An 18,599-nucleotide genomic window follows, 5' to 3' on the forward strand; every position below is an offset into this window, starting at 1 on the left:
CTGCCCATTTCTTTATTTCACTAACTACATTCACAACTGAGAGGTGTAAAGGGAAGTATTCAATCACCGAGTCTCGAGTGGACAGTTAATCCTACCCGTAAGAGGGAGCCCCCTGGTGCGGTATTCTAACGGCAATATTAGGAACTTTGAAGAGGTTCTCCATTAATGTGACGAGAACCCTAACTTCATGTAACCCGACCTCACGAAGGGTACATGCTTTTGAAGCGGAGACGAAACCTGTATTTATGAATTCTTCAAAGTTGTCGCGTTTTAAAAGAACTTAAATACGTCAACACGTGCAAAAGAATTGGTGACATACATTGATGTCATTTTAAATACTACATATTAAAATTGATAGTTTTCGATGACAAAACTGAATGAATGAGTTTGGATCCGGCTTCCGTGCATGGAACCATCCGTACACGAAATTCCCGTGTATTAGACGAAAGGGTATCCTGAATAGGTCTTCGAGGGTCATTGGGCGCCTATCACTATAAATCAGGTGTACACTTTACTTCCTAATCAAACACCTGTGTTAAGTATTAAAGGAAATAGCTAACCACTGTCTATTAACAATCATTGATCCAATGGTTCCGGATCACCGTTTCCTATTCTCTGTTTAGTTTATACCCGATACACACGCAAATTAGACTCACCATTCCTTTTCAATAAGATGAGCCTCATATGTTTTCAATGAATTAGGTTACAATATCAAATTTTACTTACGATATAAAAATTAAGTTTTTTGCATTAAGTATCATATATCAACAAAAGGTCTATGTCGATGTGAACGGGGGTTAAATGTGTGCGTTTCTGTGTGCAGCCATTCGATCGGGTGTTGAAAGACGCTGGTGCGGTTTTGCTTTTCGTGTTATATAATAACAAGGGATGTAAATTTGATATCAACGAAAAATCACGGCATTGTACGCTCGATTTACGATTAAAAATGTTAGCATCAATACATTTATTGTTGTACACTTTGCGGAGGTCGATTTTATTGCCATGATCCCTCAAATCGTTTGCACGTGCGATATCTTTTTTCATTTGAATAATTGATGAAATAGATTTCTAAATAAATAGAATACCAGGCGAAAGATAATACGTTCTTCAGAACAACATTTCCTTTGTTAGCGATGGTTACATCAATTCATGTGTGATTGTATACATGATGTTTAATGATAGCAAATAAAACCACTGCCGGAAACAGCGGGTCAGGGATCTGCTGTCGATGGAATGTGACATATTTTTTTTCTCTTTGTGCAACAATTGTGAGGTCCGAAATGCAGATGTTGACATCCTGTTGCAAGGGTAACGTTTAAATCGACAAATAATTGAAACATGGCCCGTAACTTAAGATTTGTAATGTTAGGTATCGTTTTCATCCATTGGTCTTTATTCAAATTTTACTCAATACAAAGATATTTATTCGTACATAATTAAGTAAGATGGATTTCTATTTCTTTGGTAGCGTTGACACTAGCTCGACATCAGAATTACAGACATTCCTCAGTCCCGGTGTTCATGTATGTGTTAATGACACGGGACTAACTAAATTATTCCTCGGTTAAAACAACAATGGTACACGATTGTTACGTCATAGGTCCATGTAAATTACATATATAGCGATAAATAATAGCTATGTCTGTGTAAAGGAAATCAGAATTAAAGTGGGTGAAACAAGAATCCCATTATTCCATATCAGAAATATAAAATCCTAATTTTATTATCCAAGGAAATGTTTACGGACAATAAAACTTGGTTTATGTTATAGAATAACACTATGGCAAATAATATCATGTCCATCTTAGTTTTGAATTTACATAATTTATTCATTATCATTAAATGTTTGCATTGTTTATTTGATTCAGTTGATTTGTTCCTTTGTTGATAATTAGAGACATCCATTTATACCGATGTTGTTGACCAACAACAGATAGAGTGAGTTTTCTGGAGATACACACATTGAACTGTTTGATGGTGTTCTCCATTCACGGTTTTCGTCCTAAAATAGAAATGTGGGGTGTTAATATACTTTCCTATTCACTGCTTAGTGATGCAATCTCGGTTGATATATCATTATGCTAAACAAGTCCCAGAATAGGTTTGATGTTGTTATTCATTTCTTAATCCGCGACAAATATTGTGTACTCTCTGTTATACTCGGATTTAATCTAGAGAATGTATTACCGTGACACGGTATCACACAAATATACGGTATATATTAATTACTCTACACACGTACGAGTGGATATGTACTATAATTACACAGTCATTGTACCTAAATGTAGTCTTACTGCGTCATAAGGCTATTATTACTTAGAGAAAATAGTCCAATGTAGCGGAAAAATAGCTTATTATTTAGGATGGATAATATAACCTCATACCAAATTAACACTTCAATGTAATTCAAAATTAAGCTTGCATTTAATTTGAAAAGAAATTCTGTTAACCATTCAATATAAAACTTAAAGCTGATTGAGGTAAAAACAAACATTTAATTCAAGATCTGGATGTGTGACAATGTTTCGTATTAACTTGTAACGTAAGGTCGTACACCCTGGGGACTCCAAATGCCTTTCACCATTAACATTACATATATGGTAACAATGATTCTGTATATGGCGTTGGGTCGATTCCATTTCTCTTGTTAAGCATAGTTTTCGCATGCTACGACAAAGTTAATGTTAGAATTAAATGCATGTAGAACGCAGATAAATTACCGATACCTTGCCATGCGGAAGTTGTTGTTTTTTACGTCGGCTTTTTGTGCCTTGATTAGCCATTTAGAGTACAGAGAAAGTTCACATGTCGCCGCTTTCAGAATTTACATCAGAATTGAGTCCTAAAACAAACTGTGAACCGCCATCGTTGTAAGCTGACAATGGCCTGTTTCTTGGCTATTTGGTATTACTGCTCAGGTCATTGAATGATTGTCTCTCCTGTGTGCGACGTGTATGCATAAAACGAATGTGTGTTTTGTTCTTACTTTATTTTTAATTTCATGGGGACTGCGGTGTGTGTATATTTTGTATCCTTGCGATAGCCGTACAGTCCTGACTCATTGAAACATGCTACCAAACACACTGACCAGCATAACTTACCCGTTCAAATTGTACCTACCATTGGCTATTGCTATAATCCCAAACTTGGAGGTTTCATTGACAAGAAGAAAAAGAATACTTAATTATCGTGTGGGTGTTAAAACTGTGTTTAAATAAATAAGATAATTATCGATGGGATTAGAGCGCACTGTATATGTAAATAAAAGTCTAACTATGGAAACGGGTGTATATATCTACCATATAGTACATTAATTGGTAATGTTTAATCTGGGGACTATAGTCACTATCTCACTTCCTAGTGTCACGTGTAATGGGTTCTAAGTACATACAAATGTACTATTAAAGAACATTAGTTCACAGATAACTCATTTCTGAAGTTTAACAAGACACCAAATATTGAAACATATGGACCAAATGTTGAAACATATGGACCAAATGTTGAAACATATGAACATTACTATTACAGTGATTTGCTTTGGTCTCCAACTCCTCATCGATGCTGACATAGGATTAACAATCCCATAAGTATCACCTTAAAACTTGGTTGTTAGCAACGTGTTGGCTTATAGCTTAGGTAGTCCCTCTCATGGGCATACTTGGCCATTAGCCTAGGTAAATGAGTCAATCGCCAATGTCATAGATCGGTACCTTTGGTATGTAGCCCCGTTTCCCCTTTCATAAGGTAGTCTCTTTCATTGGCATCCTCATAGGAGTAAGCAGCTCCGCTCAGTACCTCTCATTAGCCTATCTGTAGCCGATGACATAGCTCAGTACCAAAGCAATTCCACCTACTGGTAGCCGATTCCCACTTGGAAGGCTAAGATAATCTCTTGGTATTGGTAAATCTGAAGTAATATTGTCATTATTATTAATCAATAGCATTTCTACTGCGGCTCCTGACACAGCTAAGATAATGATACCCCTACAATTGGCAATGACAAGAGCAACGTTATATTTTCGCAACCGCGTTTTTCTCACATAGACGTTTACGGAATTTTGAAGTGTACTTTAAAGCACGGTGTATGCTTGTATTTTCTTTTCATCTCCAACCTTGTTTTATTACTATTACTAAGTAACTGTTCAATACAACAAGTCATGGAAGCCGTTTTCTGATCATTCTGATCATGGTCAGTTACTTGTCAAGTACCAACCATTATTATCGTAATAAAACAAAGTGCTTTCTTTACCGCTCGAGACAAAAAGCCTGTCACTATGATAATGTTTCCGTATATCAGAACGACAGTCCGGTGTTTAGAGTGTAACCTACACATAACCTGTAGCCACTGGTGAGGCCTCTCTGTTTAAGTCCTACGCTTGAACATTGTACTGCTGAAGTGGCCTCTTGAGCGAGAATCCGGGACTTTGGGACAACACGTTCATCATATTAATATATACTAAATATATGCACGAACATAAACTGCACAGCTAAACAAAGACACGACCGTGAATCACGCGATGGACGCTATGTGTAGTTAGGGAGTATATTACGTATTTATATACGTGTTTGCTTGTCGAGGTATCGGATCCCATGTATCTGTATTGACGTTGTTAAAAATTCGAAATCAGTACTTGATGGTCAATGCCACTATAAGTACATGTACACACAATAATACATACACCTTAAGATGAAAGAAGTCGTCAATTACATGACGAAGTGTACACATAATTCCGCGTCATACACACGCTTGACTACGTCACCCTTGTACCTGTTCTAGTGTCGCTAAGTAAGCACTCTCCTGAAATATCGTCAGTTTCAATATTGACACAACATTGGCGAGAGTAAATAAGGCCTGTCATACGTATTGCAGTATTGACGATTGTAAATATAGTCTGACACACGTAAACTTCTATAAGCTTGAACACGGGGTGATGTCAGGAGAAATACGGATATGTGGGAATTCTCGATGGCTTTAGTAATCCTATATGTGTTGTGGTGTTATTGGAGAAGGGTGTCTGTTAGTATCCGTCCGCTTGTTTATATGTTTTGTTGACTCCTTTCATTGTTTGTACAGTGAGGTTCGGATAAGTACGACTGTTTGGGGGATATTTACAACCCTCTCGCCGACGTCATAAATTACATTTATTTTCGAAACCAAGTATAGAAGAGTAATACGGTTTTGGCGTCTGATCAAATCCATGTCCCATCTCAAATATTTTTTCGATGTTTGGATTAAACGCTCACAGGAAAAATGGTATTCAGTATAGTTTGGCCATATGGTGACCGAGATCTTGTTTGCTCACTTACAATATCTTAATGCCCTAATGTCTCGCTGCCGGATTTTGCATTGAGCTCTGATCAATTTTCGTTTTTAAGATATTGAAGTCGTACGACTATGAGAAAACAACTTATGCTTACGTTATAAAATCGGCTTCCCTGACAATCTCTATAAAGAGCTCTCCATATAAATGGCAACACACAAATATACAGGCATTTTTGTCTTTCTGAAATTCTCAATTTGCCTCGATTTAAGTCCGTAATGCCAAATATGACCATGGGAATTTGTCAGTTTTATTTAGCCTTTAGTCTTCTTCATGGATTTATTAACTATTCATTCATTATTTATCAACGTTAATACATTATCTAAGGTAAAATGTTTTTCTTAATAATGCCCTCTGTATAACCCACAAAAAACCACGGTGCACGCGACCTTTGTAAATTCAGCGATTTCAGTTTTCCTTTTACCTCCGTTTGTACTTCATTTATTGTACATCTCACCCCAATGAGGCGCATTGGGCGATTAATATTTGTGTTTGGCGTTTTTATCATTGGCGCTTCACCTTTGGGTCTCTCGAATTGAGACCAATTTACGAGTGAGTCGTCAGGTCTTGGCCGTAGAACGTTTTTTTTCAGTAACAATCACCTTCCTTAAAAACCACCAAAACCTAGCATGTCCTTAAATGAACACAGCCAACTTATAAGCGCTTAATCCTGACTTATTACTTACATATTATCATTGCCATACAGGCCGTCTTTATTACTATAATAAATGTTTGTTTAGCCTGGGATAACGCGTATCATTTGAATTTTTATAAGATGATTACTTCCTCGTAAATTAAAATATATGTACCAGCTGACCCCGTAGCTCGATGATAAATATTAAGTATCATTAAAGCTTGAGGAAGTGTTGTAAACAGGCAAACCACGTGTCGTAATTGTGTTTAATAAAGACGTAAATGATCGTAAACCTAGCACGAACAATGGCGCCATGTCACCATTAATCGTCACAGTTCACCTGCAGATTCCATTAAAGTTAAAAAGTCTTTTAAATATATAAATAGGACGGCTATTTTCCCTTTCAAAATACATATGATTATATATTGAGGAGTTATTACAACCTATTAGCCTCGACATAGGAGTGCACGCGGTACGATACAGTCACGTGGTCAGACGTTTAAAACTACACCAACAAAATATTGATAATATGTTTGGCTTGTTTAAAACAGCTCCAAGGTAAAATACAGTACGGATAAACCTGGTGGTGGATAAATAAATATTTTGACGCCGGCTTCGTAAACATGCGAAAAACATATTGCATATTCGGGTCCTATTATATATTGTAATTTTAAATCCGGAAGTGTGAGTTTAATCCGAAAACAGTCGCGGGCAACGGCACGTGACACCATGGTTGCAGGTTTATTTTCCAAGATCATTACGACAGATTGGTTAAAGTGACCACTCCGAATCTGTGTAAAGATAAAGGGACATTTAAATTTCCTCTAAGTCAACGAAAATAAATGACACTGTGTGTTCTTTAACAATACTTCAAGGAAAATTCAGGGACGTCATGACGCCGTTTCGTAGGTTGATACAGGAAGTAAGGCCATTCTTCTCCTGCGGAGTTATCCCGAGTTTTGTTTGAAAGATGACCTGATTGTATGCACTCAAACACCGATCTTAACTACGTTGTTAGTGGTCTTCAATGTACTTACCCTGAACTTGTGATAGATAACGATCAGCAGTACCCGGACTACCCCTGCATGTTGAATAAAAGTTAAATTTCTCTCAGCTTATAAAATGGATACGATCATTATACAGTTAACCTTTGCAACAAATAACAAATTCAAGATCGTATCGTCACATTGGAGTGAAATATGATATACATGAATTCTCTGATTAAAACGTACTGAGTTTGATAAAAGACATGAGCTAATTTCTTCGCATTATAAATTATGTTAGTCTAGAAATGTGACGTACATGCCTTCGATCTCGCACAATATTTTATCCCCAGTTTTATCACCTAGATATTGCGAAATGTTAGCATGAAGAATTCTTCAAAGACCAAGTAAAACGTCTTGGTAAAAGAAGCAAAAGTTTCAAATTATTGTTTGTTTATCAATATTTTCTAGTAATTGTATACTTGTATAGCATATTTAGCCACTACCCCGGATCTAAGTCAATCTTATTGTAGCTTAATGTGGTTTTATAGGTAACTGCTACGGCTATTTTGATTTGTCACAATGTAATTCTGATGCATTAACTTACTTATTTCATACACCTATCCCGCGTATTATCTACAGGGTAGGAAGTGCAAGAGATTGATAAATGTACCAGAATATCCTATCAGTTATCGAGGTACTATTGAGAGTACGATTGCCCAACTTCCTTGTGAAATCTCGAGCACGCAATGCACGTGCACATCCTCTCGATGGCCACCGTAAGTGATGAGCAACTCGCAACGTGATGGGAAATTCTCGTTCCCATGAACATGCGTGTAAATGTACTTACACATTCGATGGGACACGCATCGTATGCCAAATAAAAATATATTGTTATATGATGTACTCGACATGGCCATTATTGACCAGAGCCTACACCATAAATACTAACGTCACAACCACGTTACAAATACTTCGTTCTGACCACTTACTGACCACACGCGGCTACTCCAATACATCGTTCAATTCTCTCACTGGGCCCATAATAAAGCCAATTATGATTAATTCGGAAACTTATTGACGTGGCTTGGTGTTTGATTTAGACTCAAGTACAAGGTTACTTCACAAGGGATAAACAATAGCTAACGAAATCCTATTAGCTGCCCGATCCTGTAATCGGTGTAAACGCCGAGTCAAGTAGGGGAAAGAACATCGACCGACTGTATGGTTAGCATAACGTAGTAAGAGCTGGTCTTGTCTGGAACCCCGCACTCCAAAGTATGGCAGTCAAATAGTAATAAAAAATAAACCATGGTATTATTAAAATTCAATAAGACAATTATTGACACGATTATAACCTGTTTTCAAAAATACTTTTTACGATTCCTTATGCGTGTATCCTTTTTCTATTAACTTCATCTTTGAGGACACTTATTTAACAGATGTACGATAGCTTGCTGCGATTCAGAGAAATTTGTTTTCTTACACCTCGGAGCTAACATCCAGAAACATTTCTGTTAGAGCTTCATTTTGTATATCCAAGAAAATTGCTCCGTTTTTGCAAGGTGTATATACTCTGGATTGGAATGTGTGTACTAGGACGTGTTGAGTTAGTTATAAACAAACACGGTTATATACTTATAGAAGGTGTTAGACTTACAAAGTCTCTCACAATGAGTGTAAGTACTGTGTTACTCAACAATGGCCACACAAAGTACTAGAACTGTGATACTGTTACCCCGGGGTGTCTGGCGGTCATACTACGGTGCTATATATCTTAATGCCATCTGTCCTAGTGGATGTGTGTGAGGTACGGCTGGACGATTGTCATAATATAGAAATACATTTATACGGTATATGAAATTGAATTAAATTGAAATTAAAATGATAAATATTGCCGCGTGATCTAGCGGTTCAATTACTATTTTTGATGGGTAAATACGGTAACGAAACGAAAGTTACATCGTCATCTAAATGTCGAATAATTTTCAAATTATAGTGAAATGACTATCTTACAACGCAGTGGTATATATCATACCATGATACACATACCCATGTTTATTGCAGCACAGTTGGCACGTCGTCAGCTCGTACTTTGACCGTGTAGGACCGAATGTTTCAGTTCGCTAGGATGACATCCCGATGGTTTTCCTGGTGATTAATTTTTACGGGAAAATAAAGCGACTACACCTTAAGGATAGTTCTATTGTTTACATTAGTAAACTCAGCCTCTCAGCCATAGTGTTGTTCCGTTAGCAAACGTAACTTTATTAATATTCCATATCTCGTGCTGGTGGTCTTGTGCTGGAATTGAATGTCTCCTTTAAGGAAAAACCAATGACAGAACTTTTTAATTTGATTCATCTGGACTCCATTCTGGTTGTTGCTTCAGAGGCTTAAAATTCTATCTTAATATTAAGACTCAAGTGCTTAGTGCCATTTTATGGGGCCGAGACAAAAGCTCTATGTTCAGACCAAACCCAGACAATATTTACTTTCGCCACGTTTGTTTATATCTCCTTTGTAATTGTGTAGGGATTGCGGTGTTACAATGTTGACGTACACAACTCAGGTCCCTATCTCGCATACCTTTACTCCCATGCTATCTTCGGGCACCTCAGGGGCCCCCTAATTAACGAGACCCGAATTAGCAGACCGGGGAGATAACGTGAATTCCCTTACTGTTATCGCTGAGATAGTGACCATCAGATATTCGGCCTGTTCACAGCTTTATGAACTATCTGTTTTGTCAGGCTCAGTGATAACAAGTATTAGCTTCCCCAAAAGCTTAGTGGGCTACGCGAAAGCTTAACCCTTTGGTCGGAAAGAATATGGAAATTAAACAATGATATGATGATATTACTTAAGCAATTTCTCAAATTTTATTTGTTGGAAGCCATTTTATAAATTGAGACTCCTTTGTCGTCAACAAATAAAAAGGGTTTTATGCAGAAATTGCTAAGCTCAGATAAAAGACTAAGAAAATATTGAACTTTATCTCATTTGTTTCTGTGTTTTTCTTTTTTTCCGTTTTCATTCCGTTTATAGTATGTACTTTCATTCCGCATTTTAGTACTCCGTGTTCCGTCAATTAGCATACGCATTGACGGATAAATAAGAAATATTAAATAATGTCGCTTACATGGTATACTACTACAGATACCTTTGTTCCGCCTGTAAATGAAACCAGATTTTATTAAAAAAATACCCGATTAATCTATAGAAAATCCGCAATTGTTTTTACCACGATTGCTCGTTCTACCATTAAATCTCAACGGATTCAAGCGCTGTTTGACCATGATTTATCAGGAAAAATGGCGTCCGAATCCGGACAGATTCAAGTCTTTTTCTGTAATTCGTTTCAATATGACTTCAACAGACAATGTTTGTAACATACGTATCATGCGTCTTATTCAAGCGTTCTTGCTACATGACTATCCTGCAAAATGGCGTGAATTTCTTATGAAACTAACTGCTACGCCTCAAGCGGCGTAGATTCCTTTGATCGGCTGAATATCGGATCGGGAAAAAACAATTGACCGCAGGCATTGTTCCTTCACTTAGAAAGGTATATTGTCAAAATAAACCAGATTTCAAAATGTCCATTGCAGATATATATAAATATATCCAAAATAGTTCATGTAAGATTCAATGCAGATTCACAGATTAGTTCATATATCCCGAAGTGTAAACCATATGTTCCCTTGGAAATAAAAAAAAGTTCTTCATGATCATTACAACTTTGGGAACCAGTGATATGTAAGAGGATAGTGCGAACAGAATGTATAACCAGAATTCATGTATAAACAGAAACGTCACTCTTTAATTATATGTGGTAGTTATCATATGGGAACCTGAAAAGATATATCTGATGTTGTTTCTAAAATAATGTAGCCTTTGCGTCAACATCCGCGTTAAAACCTCTCCCCCTTCTCCAATCACGGTTTACAAGGTCGGATTTGGGTGACCATGACACAGCTTAATGTCCCGGATAATCAGCTGATCCCGTAAACATGGAGCGGACGTCCTTTTTACCTATGTGGGTATGAGTTTATGCATATTTTCGTGACCCGAGGTTGCCAAGACACCCGATATCTCTTGTGGACAATAACAGGTGATGTCCTCAGTACATGTGGAGTCCCAGACGACTTACACAAAAGGATTAGAATTTTATCTACCTACCTATTGATGTAGGAGAACATCTCATGTTCGTCTGAATACCTATTTTTTACCCATACCCCGATCTGTTTCAGCCAGGGATGTGTTACAAAGTCTAAGGACATAGGAGCAACCGTATCTATCGCCAGATCGAGTGGAGGAAAGGAGAGAGCACAATGGACCGCCTTGTCTAACTCATACGGTTTAAATATTGTTATCATCTGATATGTTAATGCGTAAAAGGGAGGAGGATAGTGGATCTCCTTGTCCGCTTTTATGAATTCCCGTAATACGACCAGACCTATCCGTGGACCAGTTGAGAGTATAGGGACGATTCATCTCATGGTTGATAGTTAATTTTGGTTTATACGTAGCTTGCCGAGCTATACTTTATAGGGCTTTGTAATGATAATCTGAAACCTGTACAAGAAGTGAGATGTGAAAATCAATCTTGACCTAAACTAAGTGAAATATGAAGTGGTATTTGCCTTCTCTCCAGCCACTGATATTCCTGTCATTTGTAACAAAAATATGTCACTTCATTTGTTACTAAACCTTTCATGTGCAATTTTCAGTCTTTAATTTCTCGTTGAATTTTCTCGTGCATGCGTTTTGTGTTTTACAGATATTGATATTAATATCCTATACAGCCCCATGTTGGTCGGACCTTTGAAGACCAAACCAACTCTACAATCACGCTGTCGAACACATACCTTGACTCAAAAATATGTTTACTTCAACTCATTACTTCCGCATCAAATTTCACAAACATCAGATATTTGCACTTAACCACATTCCAAATTCGATTATAACGCATTTCGTTACCATGGTTATGCGCGCCTCCTGAAACCAGAAGTGCGATAGAGGCGGCGATATCAAATAAAAGTTAATCAGCTTATCTCCCACCATCTCCTACTGGCCTTTGGATGTTGATGACCACTTGTTGACCATTCTTGACCACAAGTGGACACCGTTATTGTGGTTTGAGTAATGAGGATACAGGTGGAGTGCTTTGGTAACAAACGACTCTGTATCCATTTTAACCTGTTTGAGAAGGTGATAATCCGTGGCCCAATCTCCAGAGCAGAACAGCGATGTCCGGGGTCTGACGGGAGGACTAGGGGAACCCTGGCGGGACAGGAAACAGATTGGAAAGACAACCAAAAATATCTCTTGATGAGAGAACGAAGGAAGAATGGAAACATTTTAAGTAGGCAACTATCTGTTCAGCTGAGTATACAATAAAGTCAAACGACGCGACATCACGTGATCTTCATATACATATGTACAGGAGGAAGTTATACATAAGTGGGAATTGGGAGTAAATTAGTTCTATAGTATTGATGATAATATTGTGTACGTAATATACATGTATAGGTAAATTGTGGGGAATTATTTACTTTTTTTAATTTTATCAATCAAAGCTATATCTTCATCCAATCAGATGAGATAACAGTAGTATATCATAAAAAAGGACAAAAATAAGTTAAATTGAGGAAGTCTGGGGAATTATCCAAAGTTTTTCAATGTTATACCATTAACGTGGCTTACCTGTCTACCCGAGCACTACCTGTTTACCCGGGTCGAGTCCCCCATCACGTACATCTCCGTATCTGATTCTGAGCAGTTCCATATCGCCAGCCCACGATCTTTACGCCTCGACAACTCTTTTGTTACGTTATCTTTGACGGCGTAATCGTCATTTTCACAAACAAAACGATTATCTTGAATTTTGATCTAGTTTAAAGGGACAGAAATTGTTTTAGATTGAAAACACAGGAAATGGGTATTGAAATGATATGAATGTGTTTACGGCTAAAATGAGTGTTTACATGCTAGTTATCATCGGGTAACCATATCCTGGCTCGGTATACTTCACAGGAGGGCGATAAAGGAAAGTTTACAAATTGAAGTACCATTTTCTTTAAGTCTGATAACACAAGTGAATATATTTCCGTCGTAATTTTCACAGTATGTAAAAATCTCTTACAATGCGACAGTAAAACAAATAGTATTAAACCCTGATTTAATTTATTAACTCAACCATTGACATTTGTCCAAGCCAAAATATACACGTGTTTCTATATCTCGCTCTTATGCTTGACATTTTTAAACGTGGATGTTTTCGCATGTGTCGTTTTCGTCGGCTTTCAATTATTGTTATTATTTACACATCAAGGACATGGATGAGACTTAGTCAAATTTCAGGATTTCAGGATTTGTAAGTGATATATAATCAAGGATTTATGAGCGATATTTAATCTATCCTTGTTGACATGCTCGCGGAGGGATATCTTCATGGAAATTTCGCGGAATAAGCGAAGATTTCATCCCCACGAAAAATTCCACTTTTATAGTAACAGACTTATGGACAGTTTAAAATATTGTCATCAAAATTCCAGGTGTCGTACCAACAACTGAGTTGTTGGAAGTAAGTTAATCAAACCGGTCGGGATATTTATAAATTTTGTGGCTTTCTACTTTAATTTAAAGTTAAACTAAATCCATATTGAAACTATAACCACGTTCATGCCAGCCCTCGTTTACATACAAACACCCACAAATACATTTGTACGTATACTACCGAGGGTCGTGTACGAGTGTCGTAATCATAGAAAACTCATTATCTATGTATAAATATGTTTTACTTCGTCGACCTCTGGCAAAATGAGCAGTTCTCAGGAAAGAAGCTTCATGAATGTCGTTGGAAATGAGAAATCGTAATTTATTATAGGTGTATATTTCACAGACACTAATGAAATCAACATTCATGGAACCGGTATAAAGCTTTGTCCCCATTCCGCGACACCACGTTTGGGAACATATTACACTTCTGTCGTATTGATATATGAAAACCCTTAAACCCAATCACGGAATTAAATGCTGTTCTATTTATTCAAACACGACACATATTGGGAAAAAAATGTGAGTCTTCTATCAGTTCAAACTAATGCCGAATGGGGAATACGAGAACTTTCACCCGTTGTTCTTTCGAATTTATTTGAATCAAATCATGCTATACAAAAGACGCAATTTCTATATTTTAACTTGCAAAGACTAGTTATGACCATTTTATAGTAGTGATGATATCATACTCCTTCTTAAATTTAATCGATTACGTTTCTATGGTAACATTGTCGTGATTGATAAATGTTCTATTAAGATGTCCCTTTTAGTCTCAACGTCAATATCCCAATACCTGTACTTGACCAGGTGTGTCCGAAAAAAGTCTCGAGGCAATCAGCGACGTGACAAAATCTCCAAACGTACAGGTCAGCTCTGGACATTCGGACAATGGCACTTCTCTCCGGGTACGTAGTCCACTCCTCCCGTGAAGCAGGTATCACTAATTGACTAAATTGATAAAACAAAGCTCTCTGTCGACAAGCTTGTGGTCCTGTCGGCCACCCTCTAATGGTGGTAATAGGCTGACTTAAGATAAGGGAGATAAAGTATATATAGATCCTCGCCAGTTCGCTAACCTTTGTCAGGGCCTGACAAACCAGCGGATGAAGTCTAGCTTTGCTTAGAACCGCTTGTATGTTGTTTAGAGAAAATTGAACAAAAATTGAAAGGAATTGGTGTGTAAGCGGAATGTTTGAAATAGACAATGCAATACAATTAGTGGTGTTTATTATACAAATATCGGGTCTAGTCCCGGGATCGATGGACAGATACTGCACATAAGAATCTCAAAGCCTGTAATGCAATGCAAGTTGTTCTGTCTGAAAATTTTTATTGGCCAAACACAGAGCACGATGTGCACCGACAGCATGAAAAATAAAAATATATAGTGTTACAAAACATTAATAAAGCAATTATAAAAATATTAGGCAATAAAACTGTTTTAGGAATAAAACGCCAAATTGTCTCCTTTTTATCAAACTTTTTTGAAGATTGAAGAATAAAATCACATTGACGTCCTCGTGAAATTTCTGAGATGTAATTTGCTCCTGTCTAATTAAAACTGCTTTGTCCTACCAGGAAACAGAAGAACGATTGCGTGACACTGATTCTATTGAAACCTTAACCGCCAGTCTAACTTACACAGGGTCAGTGAAGTGATTCCATTGTGGCCCGATCTCCTCCAGGATCAGACCATGCTCCAGGACCTGGGGGATGCCACTTTATCTGGAGAAGTTGGTGTCAGGACGCCACAGACTATTGTTGTGTAAGAGGACGGGTATCGGGGTGGTCGTATACCTCAAGACACGCCATGTTACATGTCACAAACACTAAAGATCGCTTTCTCAAACTTGTAAACAAATGGGAAGTATCATTTACTTACTATTTGCATTTAGTTTTCTTATGAGGCCCAACTGGGGTTAATTATTCTGGTGTTATATAAACTTGTGATATGAGGTCTCGTCCGCCATGTCTAGTGGTATTGGACACTTACTGGTCATTGTTTGAGTGCTGCATGGAAAAAACGTCGATGTATACCGTGAAATGCCACCTCTGTCTGCATCCTCCCACAGAAACAGATATATACATGAGCTAGAGTAATCCTTGGTTAGGATTTGCGTCGGTTCCTCATAGAACAAGATACAAAAGGTCCAATAAGAACTGTAAACAAGCTTTGTATTGTTTGGAATCGAATTGTGACGTCTGACATTATGAAGCAGAGCACGGTCTCACCAAGTCTAGAATATGCACACAAACTGTAACATGAAAATATATAATATATCCATAAACTGGAAAAAAAGATTAAATACCATATGTTAATAGAACTGTTGTTCTTGGCTAGAGATACTGTAGCTCCTTGAAATTGCAACACTTTTCCGAGCTAAGCATAAACCTGCACCCCATATAATGGCCTTATGACAAGAGGGATATGCAATACCACGAAGCTAACGAGCTGTTATGAGAAGCACGGAGGTAATTGAAACAAATTATATTGAATAACTTTTAAAGATCATTGATATAAAGATTATCGACATGGTCATGTCTAATCACGCGTACTGTCAACAATTTGTGTGTAAACAGATTATGATAACATCCGAGTGCTAGTTTCGATTTCCTTCTATGAAACATTACACGGCGTACACGAAACTTTAAATGACGTACTCTGAGCGAGTATCGTCTTCCATTCTCACGGCCATCATAAATATAGACTTTTTAAACAGTTAACATAAACAGCGTGTTCTTATTTCGTTCCACTCGGCTGATACTGTATTGTTCCTTACTGGTAAATATTACGTCGATGTGTTGAAGAGATGCGGATTTCATCATTATTACTGCATGTTGCAAAAGAAAAACGTGCGCATGTCCTCCATGCGAAATAAAACTAAAGTGTTTTCTTTGAGTCCCATAGCCTTCTTTTTATTTACACCACTTCCGCTTTAATAGAGGCTATAGACAACCAAACCATTGATATTTCTCGTTAATACCTTCTATTATCTAACTAACTCTATAACAAACGTCCCTGCCTTAGATCAAAACGCCTCGTCTTTTCCCTAAGTCAAAACGAGATACTGTTGTATTACAGATACTAAACTACGTAGAAAACATCTCCAAAGAAGCGAAATGACAAAAGGAGACAGAATTATCAAATGTGCGTGGAATATTCTTTGATCCTTACATGGAACTTACTTCTACGTCAGAAGGTCATTGTAACGGTATTGACAAATCCATCTACTACTTTACAAATGGTCGCCAATCGATTGCTACAAGTGGGGCGACCCTTGCGGATGTCATAGGGGTATTTGTCTCTGCGACAATCTGGAATTAGTGGGATTGAAGCGAATACACGCGGTCTCTGTCCGTGATATATGTCTTTGTGGTTGGGGACCGGCATGCTGACCGCTACCTTTCAGACGAGATTGAGGGGATTACAAGGTGAAACGCTGCCGGGACAGGAGTGTGTACTCCAAAACTTAAAACAAGTGGAACTCGGCAGCAGACTTTTAAAACTTAATAAAAACTGAGATCGATAGGTTCCGATCGGTGGTTTGATATCTAAACGCAGGCGATTGAAGACACAGTATAAACTTCCCCTAACCTAGTTACCGTTACAAAACCTTTCCCCGGGTAGCGCCCAAATAATAGTCTATAAAGTCGCGTGCGTCATTCGTAGGTCCTCCCTAGATACATCGTCCATTTCACTTTTGTATGTGTTTAGAGAAAACTGTTTATCTTTGCAGCATTCTTTGGTCCTTTGAACATAGCTGACATTGACTTGTAGTGTGTGTTGTTTTTGACATGTTTACGGAGATAAATTGTGCAGACTTGAAGATCTACATTTCATTAATGACTGACGGGAGAACATTCTATGTCAGTTAGCTTTGCATGAATTAATCCACACTTGCACTGTGTCCGAAGTCAAATGACTTAACAGAATGTCTACCGACAGAGACAAATGGCAGGACATTCCATTCCACATAATCTGCTCGCATAACCTCCGTTAAACAAAAATGAAAAATTAGGGATAGTGAGAAAAGGTATGGTTAAATGAATCACATTACATGAATCCTGGTGCAGGAATAGAAACCCTTACCGAGTAATTAAAACAATATGTGATGATGTATTGTTATATGAATGTCTCTACACACCTTGACCAAATACATGGCCCCAGAACTAAGACATTAACGCCCAAATTCTCAAAATCGTGAGCTGTTTACGGCTACATTCTCTCCCTTGAAATTAAAATCCTTATTAATCCGTCTCAAAACGCATAAACTTTAGAAAACTGACGTTCATGGTACAATTGAAAAGGTATATTGAACGTGAATATGATCATTTTAAGGGATGCGTTCCGGTGTCAGAGATTCGTGAAACTGCAATCATTCACTTCATTGTAATCAGAAGCATATTACCACTGCTGTAAAAGTTGTTAAATCAATAATGTAAAACATTTTGATATCAAACAGGTATTTTAAGAGTTTTATGCAAGTCGATACAAATAACGCTGTTAATTCTCACTAAATTTTTAAATACCCGCCTACTTGAATTCCGGTTTCTGATTCCGGTTTCTGCAAAAATTGGTACTAAACTTGATGACCTATCAACAGACAAATATTTCTGTGAACAAAATATTGTTTTTCTAAACATATTTGTACCGATGTTATCATTAAAACCTCATATTGTCACTTAGTTCAAACATACAATTGTTTCAGCAAATCAAGAATCTAAAAATTCAAACATACGAAGATCCGGCTACAACTTACAATTTGTAGTTTTTTATTATCTACGTAGGCTAAATATGTCATTATGAAAGGACTGTTTCTTTAATAAAAGAAGTTTAAAGTGTAAGATTTGTCAATGTTATCTAAATTAGGCGTGTGTTGTGTACGCACAGTGAGTCTACATAACCTATGTAAACATTTAAGATGTTGTGAACTTTTGGGGGACGTCGGTTTATTTCACTCATTCAAGAGATATAACATTTTTGACATATTTAAAAGTTTCGCCCTTTGACTTGTGACAAAAGAAGAGGTTAAGAATATGATATTTTTAAGACATGTTGTTTACATGTTTCGCAGTTCATGTACTTTTGAAACACTG

At 37.3% G+C, this 18,599-nt stretch overlaps 1 protein-coding gene and 1 long non-coding RNA gene across 2 annotated transcripts; one reads left to right on the plus strand and one right to left on the minus strand.

The window, feature by feature from the left end:
• Window positions 1–12,086: 12,086 nt before the first annotated feature.
• Window positions 12,087–18,287, plus strand: LOC138318972 (uncharacterized). The gene is made up of 3 exons (XM_069261827.1): window positions 12,087–12,306; window positions 14,310–14,407; window positions 15,081–18,287. Exons 1-3 carry the CDS (start codon window positions 12,087–12,089, stop codon window positions 15,159–15,161), a joined length of 399 nt encoding a protein of 132 aa, XP_069117928.1. The 3' UTR covers window positions 15,162–18,287.
• LOC138318973 (uncharacterized) lies at window positions 12,114–12,769 on the minus strand. Its single transcript, XR_011207935.1, has 2 exons — window positions 12,648–12,769; window positions 12,114–12,224 (listed from the first exon to the last, which is right to left on the minus strand). It is a non-coding gene; the product is annotated as an uncharacterized lncRNA (long non-coding RNA).
• Window positions 18,288–18,599: the final 312 nt, after the last annotated feature.

The sequence above is a fragment of the Argopecten irradians genome, chromosome 3 (genome assembly GCF_041381155.1).
Source record: "Argopecten irradians isolate NY chromosome 3, Ai_NY, whole genome shotgun sequence".
In the NCBI taxonomy this organism is placed as follows: Eukaryota; Metazoa; Mollusca; class Bivalvia; order Pectinida; family Pectinidae; genus Argopecten; species Argopecten irradians.

What these genes read in the sequence shown, in the direction of transcription:
- LOC138318972 (XM_069261827.1), top strand. Translation starts at nt 12,087, where the DNA reads ATGAGGATACAGGTGGAGTGCTTTGGTAACAAACGACTCTGTATCCAT. An exon ending in GAAGAATGGAAACATTTTAA is followed by an intron (nt 12,307 to 14,309) that starts GTAGGCAACTAT and finishes GTACTTGACCAG; the next exon opens with GTGTGTCCGAAAAAAGTCTC. An exon ending in ACAATGGCACTTCTCTCCGG is followed by an intron (nt 14,408 to 15,080) that starts GTACGTAGTCCA and finishes TTGTCCTACCAG; the next exon opens with GAAACAGAAGAACGATTGCG.